The 23,610-nt window shown below is 36.0% G+C and overlaps 1 protein-coding gene across 3 annotated transcripts in view; it reads left to right on the forward strand.

Annotated features, from left to right (window-relative positions):
• The window catches only part of LOC150077842 (NPC intracellular cholesterol transporter 1-like), a 671,091-nt gene that overhangs the window by 185,511 nt on the left and 461,970 nt on the right, over positions 1-23,610 (forward strand). For all 3 annotated transcript variants that reach the window (XM_090384813.1, XM_090384814.1, XM_090384816.1), the window contains 2 exons: positions 9,976-10,342; positions 19,760-19,892. In XM_090384813.1, coding sequence (XP_090240939.1) covers positions 9,976-10,342; positions 19,760-19,892 — 500 coding nt within the window. The remainder of the gene's footprint in view (positions 1-9,975; positions 10,343-19,759; positions 19,893-23,610) is intronic.

Here is a 23,610-nt window from a genome sequence, read left to right on the forward strand (position 1 = left end):
TCCACAACATCAAATGGAAGTTTGTTTTAATAACTGCTTGCTGTGTGGCTGAAAGCAAATTTTCACATAACCTGTAACCATCCTTTCTCCAATTTTAGTTCATTCTTGGAAAACACACTCCTTTAAGTGTGTTTTCCAAGAATGATGCCATCATCATTTCATTTACCCAATCTATTTAGAAGCCTTAAATACGTTAATCAGGTCTCCTAGCAGGTGCTGAAATTTGCAGAACTGAACCTCTTTCTTGCTAAGTGTGCCATCTTGTGTCTTGATCAATGTTGTTTGATTTTCTCTGACCCTTTCAACAGATCCACATCCTAAAATGGGGCCAATTGACCTGTACAGGCATTCTGCAACTTGTGTAAGGGTTGCGTTCCGCAGAGATCTGCATTAAAGTAAAATTTTATGCAAGTCAGAATTTTCCTAAAGGCACGTGCAACGTGCCTTTAGTTGCACATGCAATATGCTTGCTGAATTTTACTGAAGCAAAAAAAAAAAAAAAAAAAATTGACAAACATGTAAATAGAATTATTTATTCAATTTTTTTTTATCTCATGCATAGGAAAAATTACAAAAGTGTGCAATTACAAAAATTTCAAAATTATAACATTACAAAAAAGGGAGGGGAAGACATAACGTCAGTGTTTTACCTTTCAAGCATCATTGCCAGAATCAACATATCCAGCTGATAAGTATGCCACTGCAGAGATTGAGGGCTGTTGAAATTTAGAATGGGTTTTTTCGAACACGTCACAATTTCTCTGCTGCTGCAGATCAGCACTGGCAACTTCACTCCATACTTTAAAATTATGGAAACCAGGACGATGCTTGAACCTATTAAGCCCTGAATCTAATAGCCATTAGATTCACAGGTGCTCTCTTCTGAATCTGATTTTCCATCCATATTATTAATTGCTTTTCCACCTTCTATATAGCACGTGAACACTGTATTGTGATCACTGTCGATCTTAAATGCATTGATCCTTTAACATGTTCTTTTATACATGCACTGTCCTTTGAAATGGCATTCACTGTTGAAGCAGCGAGACTCGATTCCCATACAATAGATGACAAACTTTGTCCTGCTTCTTACTTCTTAATCATTTCCACCTTCATTTCTAAATCAGTTTTGTTTGGTTTCCTAGCACTGCCAACACTTGCACTTTCTGTTGGTCACTTTCCCTTCATCATTGTAATAAGTAAATAGGAATGAAGATTCCGAAAATTTATTCAGTTTCTTATATGGCTGAAGATTTCAGTGAGAGGAACACATTTCACCATAATACAGTAACGTAAAAACCCACATGATCTAGTTTTTCGGATTATCGCAAATGCAATAAGATCGAGTTTCTACCCGTTTATAATTAGATGCACTAACAGAAAAGCCCGATAAACCAGAAAGTGCAAATTGTTTTTGTTTAATGGTCGTGACCTCCAAAAATTAAAAAAAAAAAAATCAACAAAGCTGTTCAAAATTGATTCTTATAACGGAACGTATGATAACAATGAAAGTGTAGTGCTCCACTATAAAAATGACCTTTTAGAGAGATGAGTAGCTTAGTTCTATAGCAAAAATTTCAACTTCAGATGTCTTGGGACGAATTGCCAAAAAAAAAAAAAACAATGTTATTGGGTTCACATTGTGATGTTGTCACAATACCTCCATTTATTCCTATGGGATACAAAATATATTTTCGTGATTTTTTTAAAGTTTGCATTGGCCAGCAAAAATTTAAGGAAGTCTAGTATTACTTAAGTTGGGGGAGTGCCTGTATATAGTACTCAAGATGCAGCTAAACCATCTTCATTTCTATATACACTTTCCTTCCATGCTGGCAAAATTCCTATGTATCATAGAACTCCATGAATTGTTCTAGCAGCCTGTCTCTACTGATCAGAAAACTTCATGTTGGACAGTACAATAATTATCCTTAGGTCATTTTCTTTCACCACCTTGAGTGTGGTACCACCCAATTGGTGTAATCAGTGTTAAACCTCAACTTGCATCTCTCAGCCCATCTGTCTAATTTTTCTAAGTCTTTGTAGCAGTAGTGTGTTTGATCCCTGTTGTTAATCACCATGCCAGCCTTTGTATAATCCACAAATTTTGACATTATGCTTGATATGCCTTCATCAGTATCATTAATAAATATTGAACACTGAACCACAAGGACTCCACTAATAACTGGTCCAAGTACAGAAAAGTTCCCATTTATAACCATCCTCTGTTTTTTACCACTTGACCATCCCTTTATCCATAGCAGTAACTTACCTCTCTTGTCACACTGCTCTAATTTGTACAGCAATATTTCTTGTGGAATAGTGTCAAAATCTTTGCTGAAATCTAAGTATATGATGTCAAAATTATATTTTTGCATCTCTTCCTTTTTTACGGCATCGTAGTAGCTAACCAGGTTGGTCAGACAAGATCTCCCCTTAACAAATCCATGCTGTGGTTTCCGTATAATTAAATTTTTGTAAAGATAATCCTGTATTACTTCTTTAATTACTGACTGTTCTCTTCTCTGGAACAGAAGTCAAAATTACAGTTCTGCAATTACTAACTTTGTACATCTGCATTTGTAGGGAGTATCTCTGAATCCAAGGATGCTCTCATAATTATGGTCAAAAGGTTTGCTTGCCTCTTTTACTGCTTCTTTTAGTATAATTGGATAGATTCTGTCAGCCTCGGGTGTCCTTTTCACTTTTAACCTCAGTAATTTGTTTTCCATTTTCTTATGTATCACAAAATCATTTGGCTTCCAGTTATAACTCGATTTGTTGTCATCTTCAAAATCTTCATGTGTTGATTGTAGAGAAAATATGTATTCAATTTAACAGCAACAGTTAAGCCATTCATATCTACCAAATCGCTATGGTTCATTCCTTTCCTTCTAGTGTTAATGTAACCAAAGAATTCTTTTCATTCTTAGCATTGGCACATGATGCAAGAAAGCAAGATTATATATCATCAGCAAAAAAAAAAAAAAACAAACCTCTCACCCTACTCATTTCACCCATCCACTCACTCCAAATATTTGTCTAGTTCTACCATAAATCTATTTAAACTATCAACTTCTACAATGACAGATGGAAGATTATTCCGGCAATCAACCACCTGCTGGCTAAAGGCAAACTCCCGCACATCTGTCCTACAGCCGTCTTTTCCCAATTTGAATTTATGCCCTCTCAGCGATTATTCTGAGCAAGAGGAAGAATCTCACTAGCAATGAGCAGGATCAAACCATTCAAGGCTTTATACACCTCAATCAGATCATCTTGCAGGTGCCTAGTTGCCAGACACTAACTTGCAAAACTTAAGCCTTTCTTTGTAAGAGCAACCTTCTGTTCCATTCAATAATCTTGTTGCCCTTCTCTGTACACGGCTCTACATCCTTCTTAAAATGAGGCCTCCAGACCTGTATACTCAAGGTGTGGCATGACTATTGCCTTATACAAGTGGATAATCACCTCCTTATCCCTGCTAGAAACATTCCTGTATAAGACACCATGAGCTACTCTTGCAAGACAGTCTGCACTGCTCAGAAAACTTTATATCTGCATGCACAATTATCCCAGGTCCTTTTCTACCATTGTCAGTGTAGTACCACACAATTGATACATTACTCTGGGATTACTGCTTCCCATATGCAGTACTTTACATTTGTCAATGTTACATTTGAGTTCCCACCTGCTCAACTTTTCTAGATTCTGTTGCAGCAGCGTACTGTCATTAGTGTCATTAACAACCCTGCCGACCTTCGTATCAACTGAAAACTTGGACATTAAGCCTGATATGCCATCATCAATATCATTTATAAATACAGAAAACAACAATGGACCCAACACTGAACCCTGAGGGGCTCCACAAAGAGCAGTGTCCATTGATTACCACTGTCTTCTCCCACTCAACCATCCCTTTATCCATAGCAGTAATTTGCCTCCAATGCCACACTGCTCCAATTTGTGCAGCAGACTTCCATGTGCAAAAGTATCAAAGGCTTTCCTAAAATCCAAATATATGATATCAAAGTTTTTCTTTGCATCCAGTTCCTTTGTGATCACATCATAGTATCCAATCAAATTAGTCAGACAAGGCTTCCCCTCAACAAACCCATGCTTTGTCCAAGCTGTAACTGAAGTTTTGTCTAGATGATCCTGCAATGTTTCTTTAACCAGTGCCTCCATTAATTTACCTAGAACAGAAGTTAAACTAACAGGTCTGTAATTACCTGTCTTCCTTTGATCCTCCTTTGTAGATTGGAGTGACATTTGCATATTTCCAGTCCAAGGTACCTCAACTGAGTCCAAGGAAGCTCTCATAATTATGGCTAAGGGTTTGCTTACTTTCTTTGCTGCCTCCTTTAATATAACTGGATAGATTCCATCCACCCCAGGTGCCTTTCTTATGTTTATCTTCTATAATTTCTCCTCCAGTTTACTCAGTTACTACAAGATTATCTAGCTTACTGCCAGAGTTTAATACACGTCTGGCATTCCCCTCCCTGAATAACTCCTTATGTGCGAACGTAGATGCAAAATATTCATTTAGTTTGTAAGCTACCTGAGCAGGATCATCAACAGTTGAACCATCTATCAAGTGGACCAGTCTGATTCCATCCCCTTCCTTCTAGAGTCTACATAAGTAAAGAACTCTTTGCTATTTTTCTCTGAATCGTTTGCCAAAGATTTCTCGTAATCTGCCTTTGCATGCCTAACCTCCTTTGTGAGTTGGTTACAGACCAGCTTATATCTATTATAGGCTTCCATGTCATCAGTTAATTTATATGTATCCCATGCATTTTTTTTTCTATGCCACATGTCTAATTGGTTCATCTGACATTCATTTAGGGCTAAATCTTGAACAATAGTTCTTAGTTGGTATGAAAAGTCTAGTAGCTTCCAAGATTAATTTGAATGCTTCCCATTTTGAATTTGCTGTTGGTAATCTCATCAGTTGGTCCCATCGTATAGAATTTATATACTGTCGCAGACCAACCACCTTAGTCACCTTTACGAAAGCAAAAACCCTTCTGTTTGCCCCTGATGGTAGTTGCCTCTTTGAGTTAATCCCACTTCAGCACACTGTGATCACTGCCACCTAGTGGTTCCTTTATCTACAGATTCTTAATGCGTGAAGAATCGCTATTGATAATCAGATCAAGAGTATTACTCCCTCTAATTGCCTCTTGAACATGCTGCTGTAGATAAGAATCCTCTAGTAAATCCACAAAAGCCTTGCAAGTGTGTGAATGACTAACTCACAAATTCCAGTAAATATCTGGAAAGTTAAAATCTCCCATTATAGGACATTCTGATTTACTGGCCCACTATTTCTCTGCACGATTGCTCATTATACTCATCAGATTCATTAGGCCTATCTCTCTCTCTCTCTCTCTCTCTCTCTCTCTCTCTCTCTCTCTCTCTCTCTCTCTCACACACACACACACACACACACACCTACTCTCATTTTTCCTTTCTCAGTGCTTATTTCACACCAAACAGACTCAACACTGCATTATCCACCAACATAAATTGGATGCACTTCCTTAGATTTTGTTTCTTAACTAACAGCATAACCCATCCTCCCTTCCTATCATGTCTATCTTTCCTATACAATTGTGTATCGGAAACATTGGGGATCGAAGGGTGACACGAGTAATTACAGACCAGTTAGTTTAACTTGTTCCGGGTAAAATAATGGAGTCGCTGGTTAAAGATGCATTGCAGGATCATCTAGACAAGACTGCAGCAATAATTCAGACACAGCATGGGTTTGTTAAGGGAAAGTCTTGTCTGACAAATTTGATAGGATATTATGATGTGGTTACAAAGGAACTGGATGCAAAAAATAATTTTGATATCATATATTTGGTTTTCAGGAAAGCTTTTGACACTGTTGCGCATGGAAGACTATTGTACAAATTGGAGCAGAATGGTATTAAGGGTAAGTTGCTACAATAAATAAAAGGATGGTTAAGTGGGAGAAGACAGAGGGTGGTAATCAATGGGTGCTGCTCTTCTTGTACTAATGTTATTAGTGGAGTCCCACAGGGTTCGGTGTTAGGTCCACTGTTGTTTTGTATATTTATCAATGATATTGATGAAAGTATATCAGGCTTAATGTCGAAGTTTGCAGATGATACAAAGGTTGGCAGGGTTGTTAATGACAGTAATGGCAGTGTGCTACTGCAACAGGATCTATATAATTTGGGCAGATGGGCTAAGAAGTGGCAACTGAAGTTTAACCTTGACAAATGCAAAGTACTGCATATGGGTAGAAGTAACCCCAGAGAAATGTACCAATTGTGTGGTACTACACTTAAGGTGGTAGAAAATGAAAAAGACCTGGGAGTAATTGTGCAGTCAGATATGAAGTTTTCTGAGCAATGCAGACAGGCTGCCAGGGCAGGTCATGGGGTTTTGTCAATGATATATAGGAATTTTGCTAGCAGGAAGGAGGAGGTGATTATGCCTCTGTATAAGGCAATGGTCAGGCCACGCCTGGAGTACTGCGTACAGGACTGAAGGCCTCATTTTAGGAAGGATGTAGATTTACTTGAGCGTGTACAGAGAAGGGCAACAAGATTGGTGAGGGGAATGAAGGGATCCTCTTACCAAGAGAGACTTAAGTTCTGCAAATTGCAGTGGCTGGAGACTAGGCACCTGTGCGGTGATCTGATTGAGGTATATAAGGCCTTGAACGGGTTGAGCACGCTGAATTCTGATGGGATCCTTCCACTTGTTCAGATTACGAACCTAAGGGGGCATAAATTCAAATTAAGAAAAGACAGATGTAGAATAGATGTGTGGAAATTTGCCTTTAGCTAGCGGGTGGTTAATTGCTGGAACAAACTTCCATCTGTTGTTGTGGAAGTTGACAGGTTAAATAAATTTAAGGAGGAACTGGATAGGCATTTGGAGGGAATGGTGTTGTTTTTTTTTTTTTTTTTTTTTTTTGGCTGATGCTGCATAAGCTCATACACTTGCTTTCTTGCATCACATGCCACTACTACTATTAGTGCTTCTCCAATACAAGAAGGGTCATCTCAGAATATAATGATCTTGGTGATATTCCAGTAGTTGTATTGGAATGTACACTGTCTGCTTCAAAGTCTTTCTCTTCTTTAGCTCCCAGTAGGTTTTTGATACCCTTCTATCAGATCTTTATCTAACATAATTTACAGCAGGTGGCCTCATTATTTATTTTCCCTGCCTCGAATTGTAGCGATTGTTATGAAATGTTTGTTCACTCCATCTCCCACATAGCTATGATTCCACTACTTTGAACTTATAAGGGGCCTATTTGAGTACTCTGTTTTTTTGTATTTATGTTTTAGTCAGATTTCTTGTCCCAATTTCTAACTTTCATTACCATCACCTTACACTTTTCCTTATTTTGCCTCATCAGTAGTTTTGCCAATTACTTTTGTGCGGCATGGTAATCAAACTATTGTTTCTCATTTTCATAATGATATTGATGAAGGGATAGGTGTGATGTCAAAATTTGCAGATGACCTAAAGATTGGCAAAGTCATTAATGAGTAGGTCAGGATGACTTGAACAGCCTTCAAAAATAGTCTGAGAAGTGGCAGCTATGTTTTAGTACTGCCAAATGCAAGGTCTTGTACTTGGCAAATAGTAATCCACAAATAAATTATGCATTTGGTGGAGTTGAATTAAAAACAGTGGAGGAGGAAAGGGATCTGGGAGCTACAATACAGGCTGATATAAAGTTTTCTGAACAGTGTAAACAAGCAGCCAGGAAGCTCATGGTGTCATATCAATGATTTATCAAACATTATCCTGTAGAGATAGAGAGGTCATAATCCCATTGTATAAGGCAATTGTAAGACTGGATTTGGAATACTGTGTTCAAGTATGGAGACCTCATCTGAAAAAAAGACATTGTGCTTCTTGAAAGGGTCCAAAGACTGACAACTTGCATGGTGAGATCGGAAAAAGGGTAACCATATGAGGAAAGACTCCAATTACGTGGGCTACAGAGCTTGACAACCAGGCACCTCAGAGGTAACCTGATTGATTAAGGCTCTGAGAGGAATTAGTAAAATGAATGAAGGTGGACTTCTCACTGTTCTAAAGAATTAGGGGTCATAAATTTGAATTATAGGGTCTGAGATTTAGATTAGATTGTAAGACATTTTCTTTTAGCCAGTGAGTCATTGATAGTTGGAACAAATTGACCTCACAGATAGTTGAGGCCAACAATTTGAATAAATGGATGAAAGGTCAACTGGATACTTTACTGTGTGAGGAGGGAAGCATATAATATGTATTTTCTTATCTACTTTTTTTTTTTTTTTTTTTTTTTGCAGTGCAGCAAAAGCCTGAGGCTTCCTTTAAATAATTTTATTAGCTGTTTTCTCATCCATTTTGGCATCTCTGTTTTGTGCTTCTCCAATCCAAGGAGGTTTGTAGCATCTTGAATTTGTGCAGTTTGTATGATGCATTTATATTCAGCAAGATACAGTTATCACTCCAATTAAATAAAGCTTGAAAAAAAAACCGAAATCTCTATACTTTAGATGTGATTGGACTCTGAGACGTTATAAATACAGACTAAATGGCATTAATCACCCCACCAAAGTTTATGTTCATTCTGTAAAAATTATAAATGTTTCAGTTTGCTATTAAGAGTTGAAAGATGTTAAATTGGAGAATTAGTGAATCCCCAGCCTTGATTTTTAAGGTGTTTGATTAATTGCAGGTTAAAGTGGAGTTTTGTTAATTTAAAAAAAAAAAAAAAAATTGTGCAAGTTTTTTTTTTTTTAGTTGTCTAAATTGTCTGCCAAGAGTTGGACAATTTAGAGTGCAGCCCATGTAAGTGGATATATTTTTAAATTGAAAAGGATTGTTGTACAATAGAAGTTGCTTTCAGTTGGAGTGTAATTGATTATTCAAACAAATTTCTCTCTGCTGTTGTGGAAGTGGGTAGTTTGAATATATTTTATGAAAGGTTGGACAAGGTTGTTATTGTGTAAGTTTGCTTTCTCATATAGTTTGCCACTTGCTAATATTAATTCTTGGCAACAAATTGTTGTTACAATATGGAATTTGTATTTTGGGAAGAAGAGGAGAAAAATAATTAAATTTGTTACTGTTTTTGCAGGATGTCCACAAATCTTTCCAAAAATCAAATTGTATTAGTTTTGTCAAATAGGGTACATCATGATATAAATCTGAAATCATTCCAACTGATAAAGATTTTTTTTTTTTTTTTTTCTTCAACTGGTAAATGCGTGTACTGTAGTAGATGGCAGCATAATTGCATAACTGTAATTATGGCAGGATTTGGCCTTTTGCATGATCAGTTGTTGCAAAGTGTATGGATAATTTTTCTTTGGAGAATTTGTCACAGGCATTGTGAAGTTCACAATGACTATGACACAAAACTTCCTTATGGCATCATTGCAGGATGGCAGTGATGGCAGCATCATTTTTCCAAAGAGATGTAACTCTGCCACATTACCACAAATGTTTGTGCATAACAAACATTTTCCTTGAAGTGGATGGGAAGAAGATTGATTTTGTGGTTCCTTTCCCTGCAATCCTCTGATCTGACTCCTTTCAAGTTCCTGCTCTGAGAATTTGAAAAAGACCAGATTCATGTTTCACCTATGCCAAGAACCATTATGAAATTTAAACAATGCACAGTTATGAAGCAGTTAATTGCCTTGACAGGAATATATTGTGCTGAATATGGGAGGGAGGAATTGGATTATAGATGAGACATTTATAGAGTAACTAAAAGTACCCACATCAAACACCTCTAATTAAAACTTAAATATCCCCCTATCACTTTTGATGTGGTTTCAGGTTTGTATCATGTTCTTTATTCATGCAACATTTTAGTTTTGTAAAGGAGGTTTGTGGACACCCTGTATATTAGATGATTTAATATTTAAGAATTTTTTTTTATATAAAGATTGGTAAACTTTTGTGCATTTGTTGCAGTTGTTTTGGCTCGTCCAACAGATGGAGCTGATCATCCAAATTCTAGTGAAGAAGTAATAACAAAGCCTAACCCATCAAATGGTAAACAGCCAAGACAACTTCCAGAGACACAGATTATTTCAGAAATATCATTTCTGGAGAAGTTGGGATCTGGAATGGAACAGTTTCTTGACTCATGTTTTCGAAGGTGGGGTAACTGTGTTGCAGCTCGGCCACTCACTGTTATAGCCATATCAATATTAATCAGTCTTGTCCTTTCTTCTGGTCTTCTATTTAGTTTCAACGTAACTACTGATCCTGTGGATTTATGGGTGTCTGCTTCTAGTCAGGCAAGACAAGATATGGAATATTTCAATAAACATTTTGCGTAAGTCTTTTTTGCCTCTATCTCCCCCCCCCTCCCATTATCATTTAGCAGTTTCTTCATTATAATTTTAAATATTCTAGAACAATTTATAAATAGAAACAAGGAAAAAACCTAATGGCCACTAAATCAGAGTTAAATTGTAGCAGTATATTAGTTTACAGTTAATTGTGGTAGTGCAGATAATACAGCAACTCAAAAAATTTTGTTTTGAACTGCTCAGTGTAAATATGCAACAGTATGATAATGTTATGTAATGTTGTTTTCCTTGGCTTTTAACAGATTTTTATAAAAAGATATATGAGTATAAATAATACAAAGTTAATACTAACTAACATCAGAATCATTCTTTAATGCCTCAATAAATGGTGCATAGAGTTCAGCTAAAAAATAAAAGTAAAAAAATATATACTTATGCATAAAACATAATTTAAATAAGTTAAAATACACATAAAAGGTAAGATAAAAGATAAAAACAGGAATAAAATATGATCGCTTTTGACATCCCGGGATGTCTTTTGCAAACATTAAAATTCTAAATCAATGCTACAATAAATAAATAAATGGTTGAATGAAGTTGGTACCAGGGAGATGGAAGGGATCATGTAACCAGTAACTACTCCCAACAGCATCCTATGACTCCATTTGCAATCCTTCTAAATTATGACATTTTGTAAACAGGGTTGTTATGAAGGCTTGAATTGCATTTGAAGTAAGCAGTGATGGTGTGGTGGTTGTGATGTAAAGTAATTCCAATCAATGGTGGTTTAGAAACCACTTACAATGATTTCTAAAAGTAGAACAAGATTCAAGAACAACAATGCCACAGAACTGGAATCCTTCCTTTCAGTAGAACAGTTTCAACTTAAATATTGAAATTAATCAGACATAGGTCAGCTGAAATTAATGTAATTGACTTGTTAGGAATTAATTTTCAGACAGAAGTAATCAAGACATTCTGATTAACCATCTCTTCAAACCACTTAAAGTTGAATTGCATTAAATATATACAAATACTCAGACCTATAAAGAAATATCATAGGCAACAAATTCTTTATTACAGGCCATGAAAAGAGTCAGGATGGCAGAAAGGAAACTGCTCATGTGTTATATCAATAGACATGTTTTTAACTGAAAATGAAACTGTTATTTGGAAATCCATTAAAAACAAAGAAAATATATAAAATTAAGAAGTTGAAATGGGCTCTGCTATAAAACTGTATGAAGCAACAGCAATAACTAGATGCACATATCTGAATTCCTGAACAAATCTGGATGTTACATAATCATTTCCACTGCACATATGTAAACCGTGATAATCCAAAAAAATATATAATATAAACTGAAGTACTGATTACAATAAACATTTTTTCTGTGTATTAGTATAAGTCTGATTGGGACTTCATAGAAGTGATAACATGAAATGACAATTGTGGGGGAGTGCAGCACACAGAGCTACATGCCCCATAACCTATAATCCTAGAGAACCTAGTGCATCAAGCTGTCACTAGGTACTCTTGAATTATACGTTGGAGCCTGTCAGCTGTAAGTTTGCTGGAAAATGACAGTTCTATACTTAGGAAAAGTTAAAGCTACATTGGGCAGGAACTTTGTACAGAGAGGAGGACAGTGTTGATTGTCAAGTGGCACCAGTGATCATCCCCCAACTTTGCATTTGTATACGCTGTGTCACAGTACAAACTCTGTAAAGGCCAGAAATAGCAAGTTTGTGTTGGTCTGTTGTTCCTTCAGCCATAAGTGCAGTTCTCCTAGTGGGACCCCATGTTGCCTGTCCTCTGCCTTGGGAAGGTAGACCAGGTGCATTAGGGAATAGAAAGGTCTCTGGCAGGGATGAACCCTAGATGATACCTTAGCTTGCCAGGGAGGGCCCTGGATACTATGATACAGTAACAAAGGAACTGGATGCAAAACATAATTTTGATATCATTTACTTAGATCTTAAAGCTTTTGATACTGTTGCACATAAAATACTTTTGTACAAATTGGAGCAGTGGTCATTAAGGGCAAGTTTACTGCTTTGAATAAAGGGATTGTTGAGTGGAATAAGACAGTTATTAATGGACACTGAAATGGATTCATCATGGACAAATGTTATTAGTGAAGTCCCCAGGGTTCAATGCTGGGGCCCCTTATTGTTTTCTGTATTTATTAATGATATTGATGAAGGTATATTAGACTTTGGTTTGTAGGGTAGTAAATGACAGTAATCAGGGTAAGCTACTGAAACAAGATCTAGAAAAAATTAGGTAGATTGGCTGAGAAATGGCAGTCAAAGTTTTAACATTGACAAATGTAAGGTACTGCATATGGGTTGCAGTAATCTCAGGTTAATGTACCAAAGGTATGGTACCACACTCAGGGTAGTGGAAAATGAAAAATAAATGGGGTAATTGTGCAGTCAGATATGAAGTTGTCTGAGAAATGGAGAGGCTGCTAGGACAGCTCATGGGATTCTGGCAGTGTGATATACAGGAACTTTACTAGCAGGGATAAGGAGGTAGTTTTTCCATTGTAAAAGGCAATGGTTAGGCCTACATCTTGAGTACTGCATATAGGTCTGGAGGCCTCATTTTAGTAATGATGTAGATTTGCAGAGAAGGGCAATGAGATTGGTGAGAAGAATGAAAGGGTGCTTTTAGCAATTGGAGATGGCACCTGTGAGGTAATCTACTTGTGGTGTTTTAAGGCTTTGATTGGATTGAGCAAGCCAAATGCTGATAGCATTCTTCCTCTTGCTCGTAATACTACTACACAGAACACTTCCACAAAAACAGATAGATCCCATCTGTTGTTATGCAAGTGGGTAGTTTGAATAATTTCAATTTGAATAGGCAAATTATTGGAGGCAAAGGACAGGTGATGTGGGAAGTTTTTTTTTTTTTTTTGCTGATACTTTATAAGCTTGCCTTTTTGCATCATGTCCTTACTACTACTAATAATTTTTCCTGGGTGATGTTAGTTTTAATTATGATTAATTCCCATAGTGTACAGTTAAAGGTGGTATAAAGGTTGCTTCTTGAGATTGTAAAAGGTCAACATCCTATTTATCAGTATTTAATAGATCTGTTCTTTCTGTTCATGCTGTGTTTACTGTATTCAAATTCTGCATCCCCTAACTGAGTGGCTGCATGTTTCCATACAGAATTTACATTATTACAACTTAGCAATACTTAAAATTCATCAAACTTATTTACTATACTGTTTTCATCAGCATATATGTATATTCTTTTGGATTGAATGGGCAGTTACCCCAATTTATACAGAACTTCCTACACCACAGAACATTTCAGGTCAGATATATGAACAGTTTATCCAAACCATTTGAAAAGGTGTAACCCAAGGTTCCATCCTAAGTGCAACATTATTCACAATAAGAATTACTAATATGACATGAAACATACCAAAAACAGTTGAATCATGCATGTTTGCCGATGACCTGATTATCTTTTGTCAGTCACAAACTATGAATGCCATTGAAAGGCAATATCCATAACCAGAATAGAATCGTGGGCGCAACGGAATGGCTATTCCTTAGCAGAAAATAAATGAAAAAAAAATAAAAAAAACTACCAATAACTTCCATTTATTGGGTTTTTATCTAGACAGTAAACTTAATTTTTCCAATCATATAGCCTAAAGAAATTGAACATCTTAAGAGCTGTCTCTGCTAACTCCTGGGGTGCTGATAGACACTCACTATCACATCTTTAAAGAACTTTAATTTGGTCCTGCTTAGATTATGAATCACCTGTGTGACTCCACAAGGAATAGTTCCTTGTTGCGGCTAAATACAATTCAGCATAGTGCCCTAAGGATAGCCATGGGAGCCTTCAGAACATCTCCAGTCCACAGCCTATATATTGAGGCAAATGAAACCCCATTGCACCTCAGACAAAAAAACTTACTTTGTAATTATGCTGCAAAAATTAAAAGCGTTCCATCTCACCCCAGCTGGGAATACCTGTTTGATCCTCAAAATGTAATGTTATACTGTAACAAACCTAATGAAAACCATCCTGCGGGTCTTCGATTGCAAGAGATCATGAGCAGTTGGAACATTTAACTTTCAGCATATCCTTAATGACTATGCTTCTCCTGAACTTCCCTGGATTCAATTTTCACCTCGTTGTATACTTTCTTTCTGAGATGGGGGAAACACTACCTGCAAAACAACCTATGGCAGCTACATGAAGCCCACATCTTAGAAAACGCAGAAAAACTACTTATCTACACTGATGGCTCCAAAACAGATGAAGCCGTAGGTGCTGCAGCAATTTATTCTACCTTCTCAATATCTGTATCTCTTCCTACTGAATGCAGTATCTATACCACAGAATTATATGCAATAAAACTGGCCCTAGATAATATAAGTAAGCAGCTATTTCAAGCAATCTTTGATATTCACTGACTCCTTAAGTGCAGTCACCGCCATTCAATCTGTTACTTCTCCCCAACATCCCATTCTGTAACAGATCCAATACAGATTATATCAACATCAAACCAGATGGTCACCTTCTGCTGGATCCCTGGTCATGTCTGCATCCCAGGTAATGAACATGCAGATCATGCTATTAAACATTCTGACAGTACATCATTCTGCCATCTGAAAGTCCCATACACTGATTATAAATTCATATTAAAACAGTATGTAGGACTTCGTTTGCCACAGTTCTGACTCAATGGTCAGAAGTGTGGCAAACAAGTCAATAATCAACTATTTCAGATTAAAAAAGAACCTTGGCTGTGGACTTTCTAGTTTCAGGAGAAGCAGGCGAGAAGCTATTTTGGCAAGACTTCGAATTGGTCATTCTTATACAACGCATCTGTTCTTGCTTATGGGAGAGAATCCTCAATGTCTCATCTGTCAGACCCAACTAACAATTAAACATATTCTAATAGAATGCCCTCAGTACGCAACTATCTGAAAATCCAGTTTCTATTCTCTATCCAACCAGAAACCTTTAATTTTATTACACATACTTGGCATATATATATATATATATATATATATATTGATTGGATTAATGCCATCTATATTAGATAGAACATTACATCCGTCGTAATATAATTATTTTGATAATAGTTTAAGTAAATTAGGTACGTGCTGTTTAATAGTATATTATGGTGGTGTCCGAAAATATAAATCCGATTCTATATAAATATAAGAACATATGTATATTAGCTATATACCCGTAGATCAAAGCACCAATTAACTCTATAATAGCCGATACCGGCTCCCATGGCTAAACCTATTAAAGAATAATCATTAATGAAACAAAGTAATAATAGTATAATACAATGTTAATTATAGGTAATTGGATACATTGAAAGGGACTTTGAGGGCTAACCCTCTCAATATATCCCACTCATAATTAACAGAGCTATCAGTTTCTGTTGCCATCTGCCTGTTTAAAATGGTCAAATATGTAATATTAAAAGTTTAGTGGTTAATATTATTACTTTGTTTTACTAACGATTATTCTTTACTAGGTTTGGCCATGGGGGGGGCGGTATCGGCTATAATAGAGTTAATTGGTGCTTTGATCTACGGGTATATTTTTGGGCATGTAGTTAATATACATATGTTCTTATATTTATATAGAATCGGATTTATATTTTCAGACACCACCATAATATCTAACATAATATACTATCAAACAGCACGTACTTAATTTACTTAAAACTATTATCAAAATAATTATTTATATATATATATATATGCACCTGTTTTTATTCTTATTAACTTAATACAACCCATATATTTTCTTGTCCCATTAGTAGGCCTTGTAATCTCCCCCATACCTTGTTTTCCAGGATGTTGCATATCCCAATAACTAGTACCTCTCCTTGTGGTTACTATCAAATTATTAGTTTGTTTCCTTCCCACCAGTCACCCTAGTAGTTCTCCTATCCAAGAATGCCTCTCCTCTTCTATCCTATCCAAGAAAGTGCAAGAATTACTTTCACTTCTGCCTGTGGCTACTGTTGATGTTTTAGTCTGTGAATCATCCCCCACCCCGCAAGCTAGCAGTTCTCTGACCCGCCTAACACTGCCTCAATAGCATCAGCAAATATTCTTGTACCCTTTGTATTTAAGTGTATTCGATCCCTGTAGAATTAATCTCTCCTGTTAACAAGCACAGACCACACTAAGAAAAATTCTACACCATGAGCCTTGCACACTCTCTGCAGGGCTGAATTGCTCTCATCAAAGCAAGGTTCTCATCATGTACTCCCTCCTATCACGTCTGGGCAGAATTGCAGACACTTTCAAATTTAACCATAAATCACTGATGTCCCCCCCCTTCCCAACACCGACCTGTACTTAAGTAAATCTGCAGATCTCTTACTCTGGAGGTCGGCAACCTTTTTTTTGAGTAAAGAGCCATTTTTGATTTAATTTAAAAAAAAAAAAAAAAAGTTGCTGCTGAACTTCTTGAGAGAGTCTCTCTCTCAACATCAGGTGAGTATGCTGTAATTTATCTTTAAACATGCTGAGAGACTCATTGTTCAGATGATTTCTTGATTTATGTTTAATATAGTTAGTGTTCGAAAATATTTGCTCTTGGAAATTCGTAGCTTGTCATACATGTCGGCTAAAAGTTAGAACCGCAGTTACATGTTCAAAGAGCTGCATGTGGCTCGTGCATGTCCTATTCTTAATGTCATCAGTGCCCATATGTACAACAATTACCCCCCCCCCTCCGTGCCCTTAAAAGATGATATCTGCTCAAAAAATCATCAAATTTTGCACCTGGCAGACATATCCTGGTCCTATTCCACACATCATTTTTACACAATATATTACCTGTCTCCCTGACAGTAGTCTCCAACAATAACTGGTTGAGTTGCATAAGTTCAGCTAATTGCATATATCAACAAATAGCTTTAGCTATATTGCAACTTTAAAACTTCATGTACTCCATAGAAGTTTGCATCGATCACTTCTCTACAACTGCTTTCATTTGCATCTTGTCAATAGACCACCTATCTAATGAGGACCAGTTAGTCCTGAATCAGGCTGTTATAGCAGTGTCATATTTTAAACAAGTACCCAATTAACCATTTAGCAAGGTCATATGTTTTGAAAGTAGTGCAGTACAAGAGCAACTTCTTGAAAAAGCTTTTTTTTTTATTATTTTTTTTTTATGTGAGAGTTAAGAGCATTGCAATATTTAAGCAGTTTAAACTTGCTTGAAAAAAAGAAAAAAAAAAAAACCATTACAAATTAAAGGGCAAGTAGTCAGAGCCCAGCAAACATCTTATAAAGACAGAACTGTCACTTTTTTCTTTATACCAGAATTAAGATTTCCAGATTATAAAGTGCTGGATTTTTACAGTTTACCTTAGATGCCAAAAACAGTCTACCCATCTTATATTTTCTTCTTTTTTTTTGTAAAATATAGAGATCTACTTATACTGTTTAATAGGAAAATTCTTCAGTCCGACGCTCACATCAAATCGATCCAATTAATACATTATGTGAAAGGACTAAATTTATAACACGATCTTATGCTTTTTAAAATATTGTTAATATATATGGGTTTCTTAAAAATTAATCTTGTATTCAGTTTCCATTATCCACTTACTGCCAAAAGAAAGAGCAAAACATAGCCAATGTACATTAAACCCACCCAAATCTAAACCAACCAGCAATAATAGACTGGAAACTGAAGTCAATTGTCAAAATTAATATTTTTTTACTAAACTTCTTTATAAGGGACTAGGTTATTTCGTTGTGATCTGTGCTCACAAGAAGTAAAGTGATACACTTAACAATATCCACTCTCTTATACAATAAAAATTAGCGCTCTGCAATGAGATTATTTTTGTTAACCAATGTAAATAGTGCTATTTACACATGCACATAAAGGGTCCAAGAGTCCGAAATAGTGTATGGTCTAAGTACATTTATATAGAGTTAGGGTTTAACTTCACTGAGCATTTTGGCTATTAAGAGCTTTGTATATTTGTGTTGTGTATTAATTACTCATGCCTCATTAAAAAGAAAAACAGTTCTCATGGATGGCATGAAAGGAAAGTTCAGATGCACCTGTCCTTTTTGCCCTCCATGAGAACCATGTCTTTCTTTTTAATGAGTCAAGAGTAATTAATATGCAACACAAATATACAAACTCTTAATAGCCAAAACACTCAAAATGAATATAAACCCTAACTCTATAAATGTATGTAGACCATACACTATTTCGGACTCTTGGACCCTTTATGTGCATGTGTAAATAGCACTATTTACATTGGTTAACAAAAATAATCTTGTTGCAGAACGCTAATTTTAATTGCATAAGAGAGTGGATTCTATAAATTGTTAAGTGTGTCACTTTACTTCTTGTGAGCATGGATCATACCAAAATAACCTAGTCTCTTATAAAGAAGTTTAGTCAAAAATATTTTAAGTAATTTTGACAGTTGTCTTTGGTTTTCAGTCTGTTGCTGGTTGGTTTAGTTTTGGGTGGGTTGATGTACGTTGGCTGCACTTTGCTCTTCCTTTTGGCAGTAAGTGGATAATGGAAATTGAATACAAGATTAGTTTTTAAGAAACCCGTATATATTAACAATATTTTAAAAAAGCATAAAATCGTGTTATAAATTTAGTCCTTTCACATAATGTATTAATTGGATCAATTTGACGCGAGTGTCGGATTGAAGAATTTACCTATCAAAAGGTATGGGTAGATCTCTATATTTTACAAATAGTACTTAAGTAGGAAGGATTGAGCCTCATTGCTCTTATATTTCGAAATCTATATTTTCTTCTATACATGTACACACTTGTCCAGAATTTAGAAGGCCTGCAGACATGGGGTTACCCTTAACTTAAAGTTACTGCATGCCCCCCACTCACAACTTGGTGATTGAAAGAACAAGGTAATATTTGCTTTTCATTGAAACTGCTTAGGTTTCTACATTTAATTGATGGGAAAAATCATTTGTGGTTATTTTAACATCAATCTGTTTTTTATTATGAAGGTAACAAAGATTTAATGTTTTGAAATCCTTTTTTTTATAGAAATTAAATAATGTTATAGTGATATTTGCTTGAGAATTAGTTGTTTTTAATATTTAAGTGTTGCAGTTCAGTTTTAGACATTTAAGATTTTAAATGTTAAGTACAACTTGCTCTCCTATTTTGGATTCAGTCTGAGTAAAATGCTAATCAGTGGCAAACACATGGTTGTATAGACATGCATTAATCATATATGAGCTGATGATTATAGATTGGTGGCCAAAATAATGGTCTCAAATTTTTACAAAAACAACTCTTTTAATTAGTCTTTATTGGTTTAATATTAGTCCAGTAATAGAACTTGAACACATTTTTGATGCTGCCCTAAAATATTTTTTTTGCTGTTTTAAAATGTTCACTTTTCCCCCTTATAGACCTTTTTATAGAATAGAGCAAATGATAATTACTCCAACTAACAAGGCAAGCTTTAGGCAAGAAATCCTTTACCAAAGGAAAAAAGTTAACTTCACATGGGGTCCAGTGTTCAGAAGAGAATTTTTGCTTAAGGTAAGATTGTTTAACTTCCTAAACTAATTTATTCATGAAAATGGAAAATAAAATGATTTTTCAAAATTTTGTTCTTCATTGGATATATATTTATCAGAGTTATTTTTAAAGACAGTTGTTTCACCAAACAGGAGTAAATTTGAACTGGTTGGATACTTACCTGTGAACATAATTTGATTTTGTTGAAATCAGATGACTTTCTACATAGAAATATATGCTCTGGTGGAGCAGCAGAAAAGGGAATGTTTAAGCAAGGAAAATGAAAGGACAGCATTGCAATTTTTTCTAATTGTAGCAGGCTAAATAATAATGAGCAATTAAACTGATTTATGTATAGCTTGATCACATCTTCAAGGAAGCATCTTGCAAGGGTCAATGCTCAGTGCTACTTGTGTGCTGTTTGAATGAACAGCATGATTACAGGATATTTCAGCTGTTGAAACATTATCTCTGTGGAGATGATCTTGCAATGTCATGTTGTTTGCAGAATATTCAGTCTGTTGGAAGGCAACTTCAGTAAATAAAATAGTATTTTGAATGGTGCAGAGTGGTTTTTACTTCCCAGAACATAAATCCATTTTTATATCAATTGTATAAAAAGCATGGATATGTCCTGAATCGAATCCAAATTAGTTAACACATCTAATCTCATTGACTCACTCTAATTTAATTTTTAGGCCCAATACCAGATAGCAAGTGTTCCTTTACTACATGTAAAACACATTTACATACCTATGTGTGTGGGGAAGAAAAAGCTATCTCAAAAGTAATTTGCATCTACATTCACACGTGAGGAGTTATTCAAGGAGGGGAATGTGAGAAGTTTATCAAACTCTACCAGGGAACTAAGTAATTTTGTAATAACTCAGAGCAAAGTGGAGGAGAAATTGTTGAAGTTAAACATAGAAAAGGCACCTGGGGTGGATGGAATCTATCCAGTTGTAATGAAGGAGGCAGCAAGTGAAGTAAGCAAACCCTTAGCCATAATTATGAGAGCATCCTTAGGTTCACGAAAGGTCCCAATGGACTGGAAATGTGCAAATGTATCTCCAATTCACAGAGGGTTCAAGAAACTTCTGTTCCATGGAAAATAATATAGTCACTGGTTAAAGAAGCATTACAGAATCATCTAGACAAGACTTCTGTAATAATTCAGACACAGCATGGGTTTGTAAGGTGAAGTCTCATCTGACCAATTTGATTGGATACTACAATATGGTCATAAAGAATCTGGATGCAAAAAAATAATTCAGATATGATATACTTGGATTTCAGGAAAGCTTTTGATACTGTTGCACATGAAAGACTGTTGTGTAAATCTTCTCCTTCATTAAGGAGAAGAATGGATAAAGGGATGGTTGAGTGTGAGACGTCAGAGTGGTAATAAATGGACACTGCTCTATGTGGACTAATGTTATTAGTGGAATCCACCCTGGTTCAGTGCTGGGTCCATTGTTGTTTTTATTTATCAATGATATCGATGAATGTATATCAGGCCTAATGTCCACGTTTGCAGATGATACAAAGGTTGTCAGGGTTGTTAATGACAGTAAAGACAGTATACTACTGCAATAGTATCTAGAAAACTTAGGCAGATGGGCTGAGAAGTGGCAACTGATATTTAACATTGACAAATGCAAAGTACTGCATATGGGTAGCAGTAACCCAAGAGAAATGTACCAACTGTGTGGTATTACACTCAGGGAAGTGGAGAATGAAAAAGACCTGATGGTAATTGTGCAACCAGGTATGCAATTCTCTGAGCAGTGTAGATGGGCTGCCAGAGTAGTTCATGGAGTCTTGACAATGATATATTGTAATTTTGCTAGCAGAGACAAGGAAGTGATTATCCCTTTGTATAAGGCAATGGTCGGGCAACACCTTGAGTACTGCATATGGGTCTGGAGGACTTATTTTAGGAAGGGTGTAGATGTGCTAGAATGGGTATAAAGAAGGGCAACAAGATTGTAGCAAGGAACAAAGGGAGTGCCCTTACAAAGAAAGGCTCAAGTTCTGCAAGTTGTGGTTTCTGGAGATTAGGCACCTGTGATATGATCTGATTGAAGTGTATAAGGCTTTGAATGGTTTGAGCAGGCTCAGTGGATTCTTCCACTTGCTCAGATTCAAATCAAATTTTTGACTAAAAAATGAATAGCAAATGCTTAAAAAACAGTACTCACCTTGTATAAATCTGCAATAAATTTATTGGTAGATGGCAGCTAAATTTAGTTTGGAAGAAGCATTAAACAGAACTAAGGTGGAGAATGGGGTAAAAATATTTTAAACAGATTTTAAAATGAGCGCAAGGAAGTAGAAGTGCAGATCTTCAATCCTTAGTTGTCATAAAGAGGTTAAAGGATGTGAATGAAAAAAAGAGAGAAGACCGGTGGTGCCAATAGTCGTTATGAGGGACTTTCGTTGAGTAAACCGTCATCAGTTGGCAAATGGGAGAGAAGTGAGTGCGTGTTGTATTTAAAGTTTATCTATATTCTCGTGATGCTCTTTTTGACACGTGGGAACTTTAGCCGGTGAGAGGTTGAAGGGAAGTTTAGCGTTTAATAATATTGAAATTGGAATGGTGTCGGTACCATTCGATGGTGAGGGCTTCATATTGAAGAATTCTGTAGCTTGATCTAAGTTTAATAATAGTGATGGCAGAGTCAACAAAGGGGATGTGGTTGTGGGTTTGAGCATGGGTTGTTAACTCAGTGCAGGATTGACTTGTCCTGAAACTGTTGAAGTGGTAGTATGCGCGGGTATTGGAAGTTGTGGAGGAACCAAATTTGGTGGTAGTGCTGCCGATGTAACAGGTGTCACAGTTTGGTTGGCATTTTATGAGATATATTATTGAGATCATTGATGGGATATTTGTGTGTATCTTTATAAGAATTAAATAGGGAACCTAGTTTATTGTAAGTAGAGAAGGTGAGGGAGATGTCAGTATCTATGAATGTACGTCGGAATTGTGCTGGGAGTTCACTATGGTAAGGGAGAACTATGCGAGTATTTGTCTTGTTACTGTGTCTGGTGGGGTTATTAATACTGTTTTTAACGGTGGATATTGTGTGTTGGATGAGTTGAGGGGGTAGCTGCTGGCTATGAATTTATCAGTAAGGTATTGAAGTTCATTGTGTAGATCATTTTGGGAAGAGCTGAATTTGATAGCGTTGTAGATTTGGTTGTGTACGAGGGATTTTTTGGTACTAAGGGGGATGATGTGAAGTGAAATGTAGATATTATTAACACTAAACTTCCCTTCAACCTCTCACTGGCTTGGAACCTCTCACCGGCTAAAGTTCCCACGCGTCAAAAAGAGCATCACAAGAATATAGATAAACTTTAAATACAACACGCGCTTACTTCTCTCCCATTTGCCAACTGATGATGGTTTATTCAACGAAAGTCCCTCGTAACGACTATTGGCACCACCGGTCTTCTCTCTTTTTTTTTAATTATTTTTTCATTCGTGTCCTTTAACCTCTTGACAACCAAGGATTGGAGATCTGTACTTCTGCTTCCTTGCGCTCATTTTAAAATCTGTTTAAAATATTTTCACCCTATTCTCCGCCTTACTTCTTTTTAATGCTTCTTCCAACCTAAATTTAGCCACCATCTACCAATAAATTTATTGCAGATTTATACAAGGTGAGTACCGTTTTTTAAGCATTTGCTATTCATTTTTTAGTCAGATTTATCACGGTATTATAAGATTACTATC

This window comes from Mastigoproctus giganteus, chromosome 11 (genome assembly GCF_048544385.1).
Source record: "Mastigoproctus giganteus isolate SK-2022 chromosome 11, ASM4854438v1, whole genome shotgun sequence".
Taxonomy (NCBI): Eukaryota; Metazoa; Arthropoda; class Arachnida; order Uropygi; family Thelyphonidae; genus Mastigoproctus; species Mastigoproctus giganteus.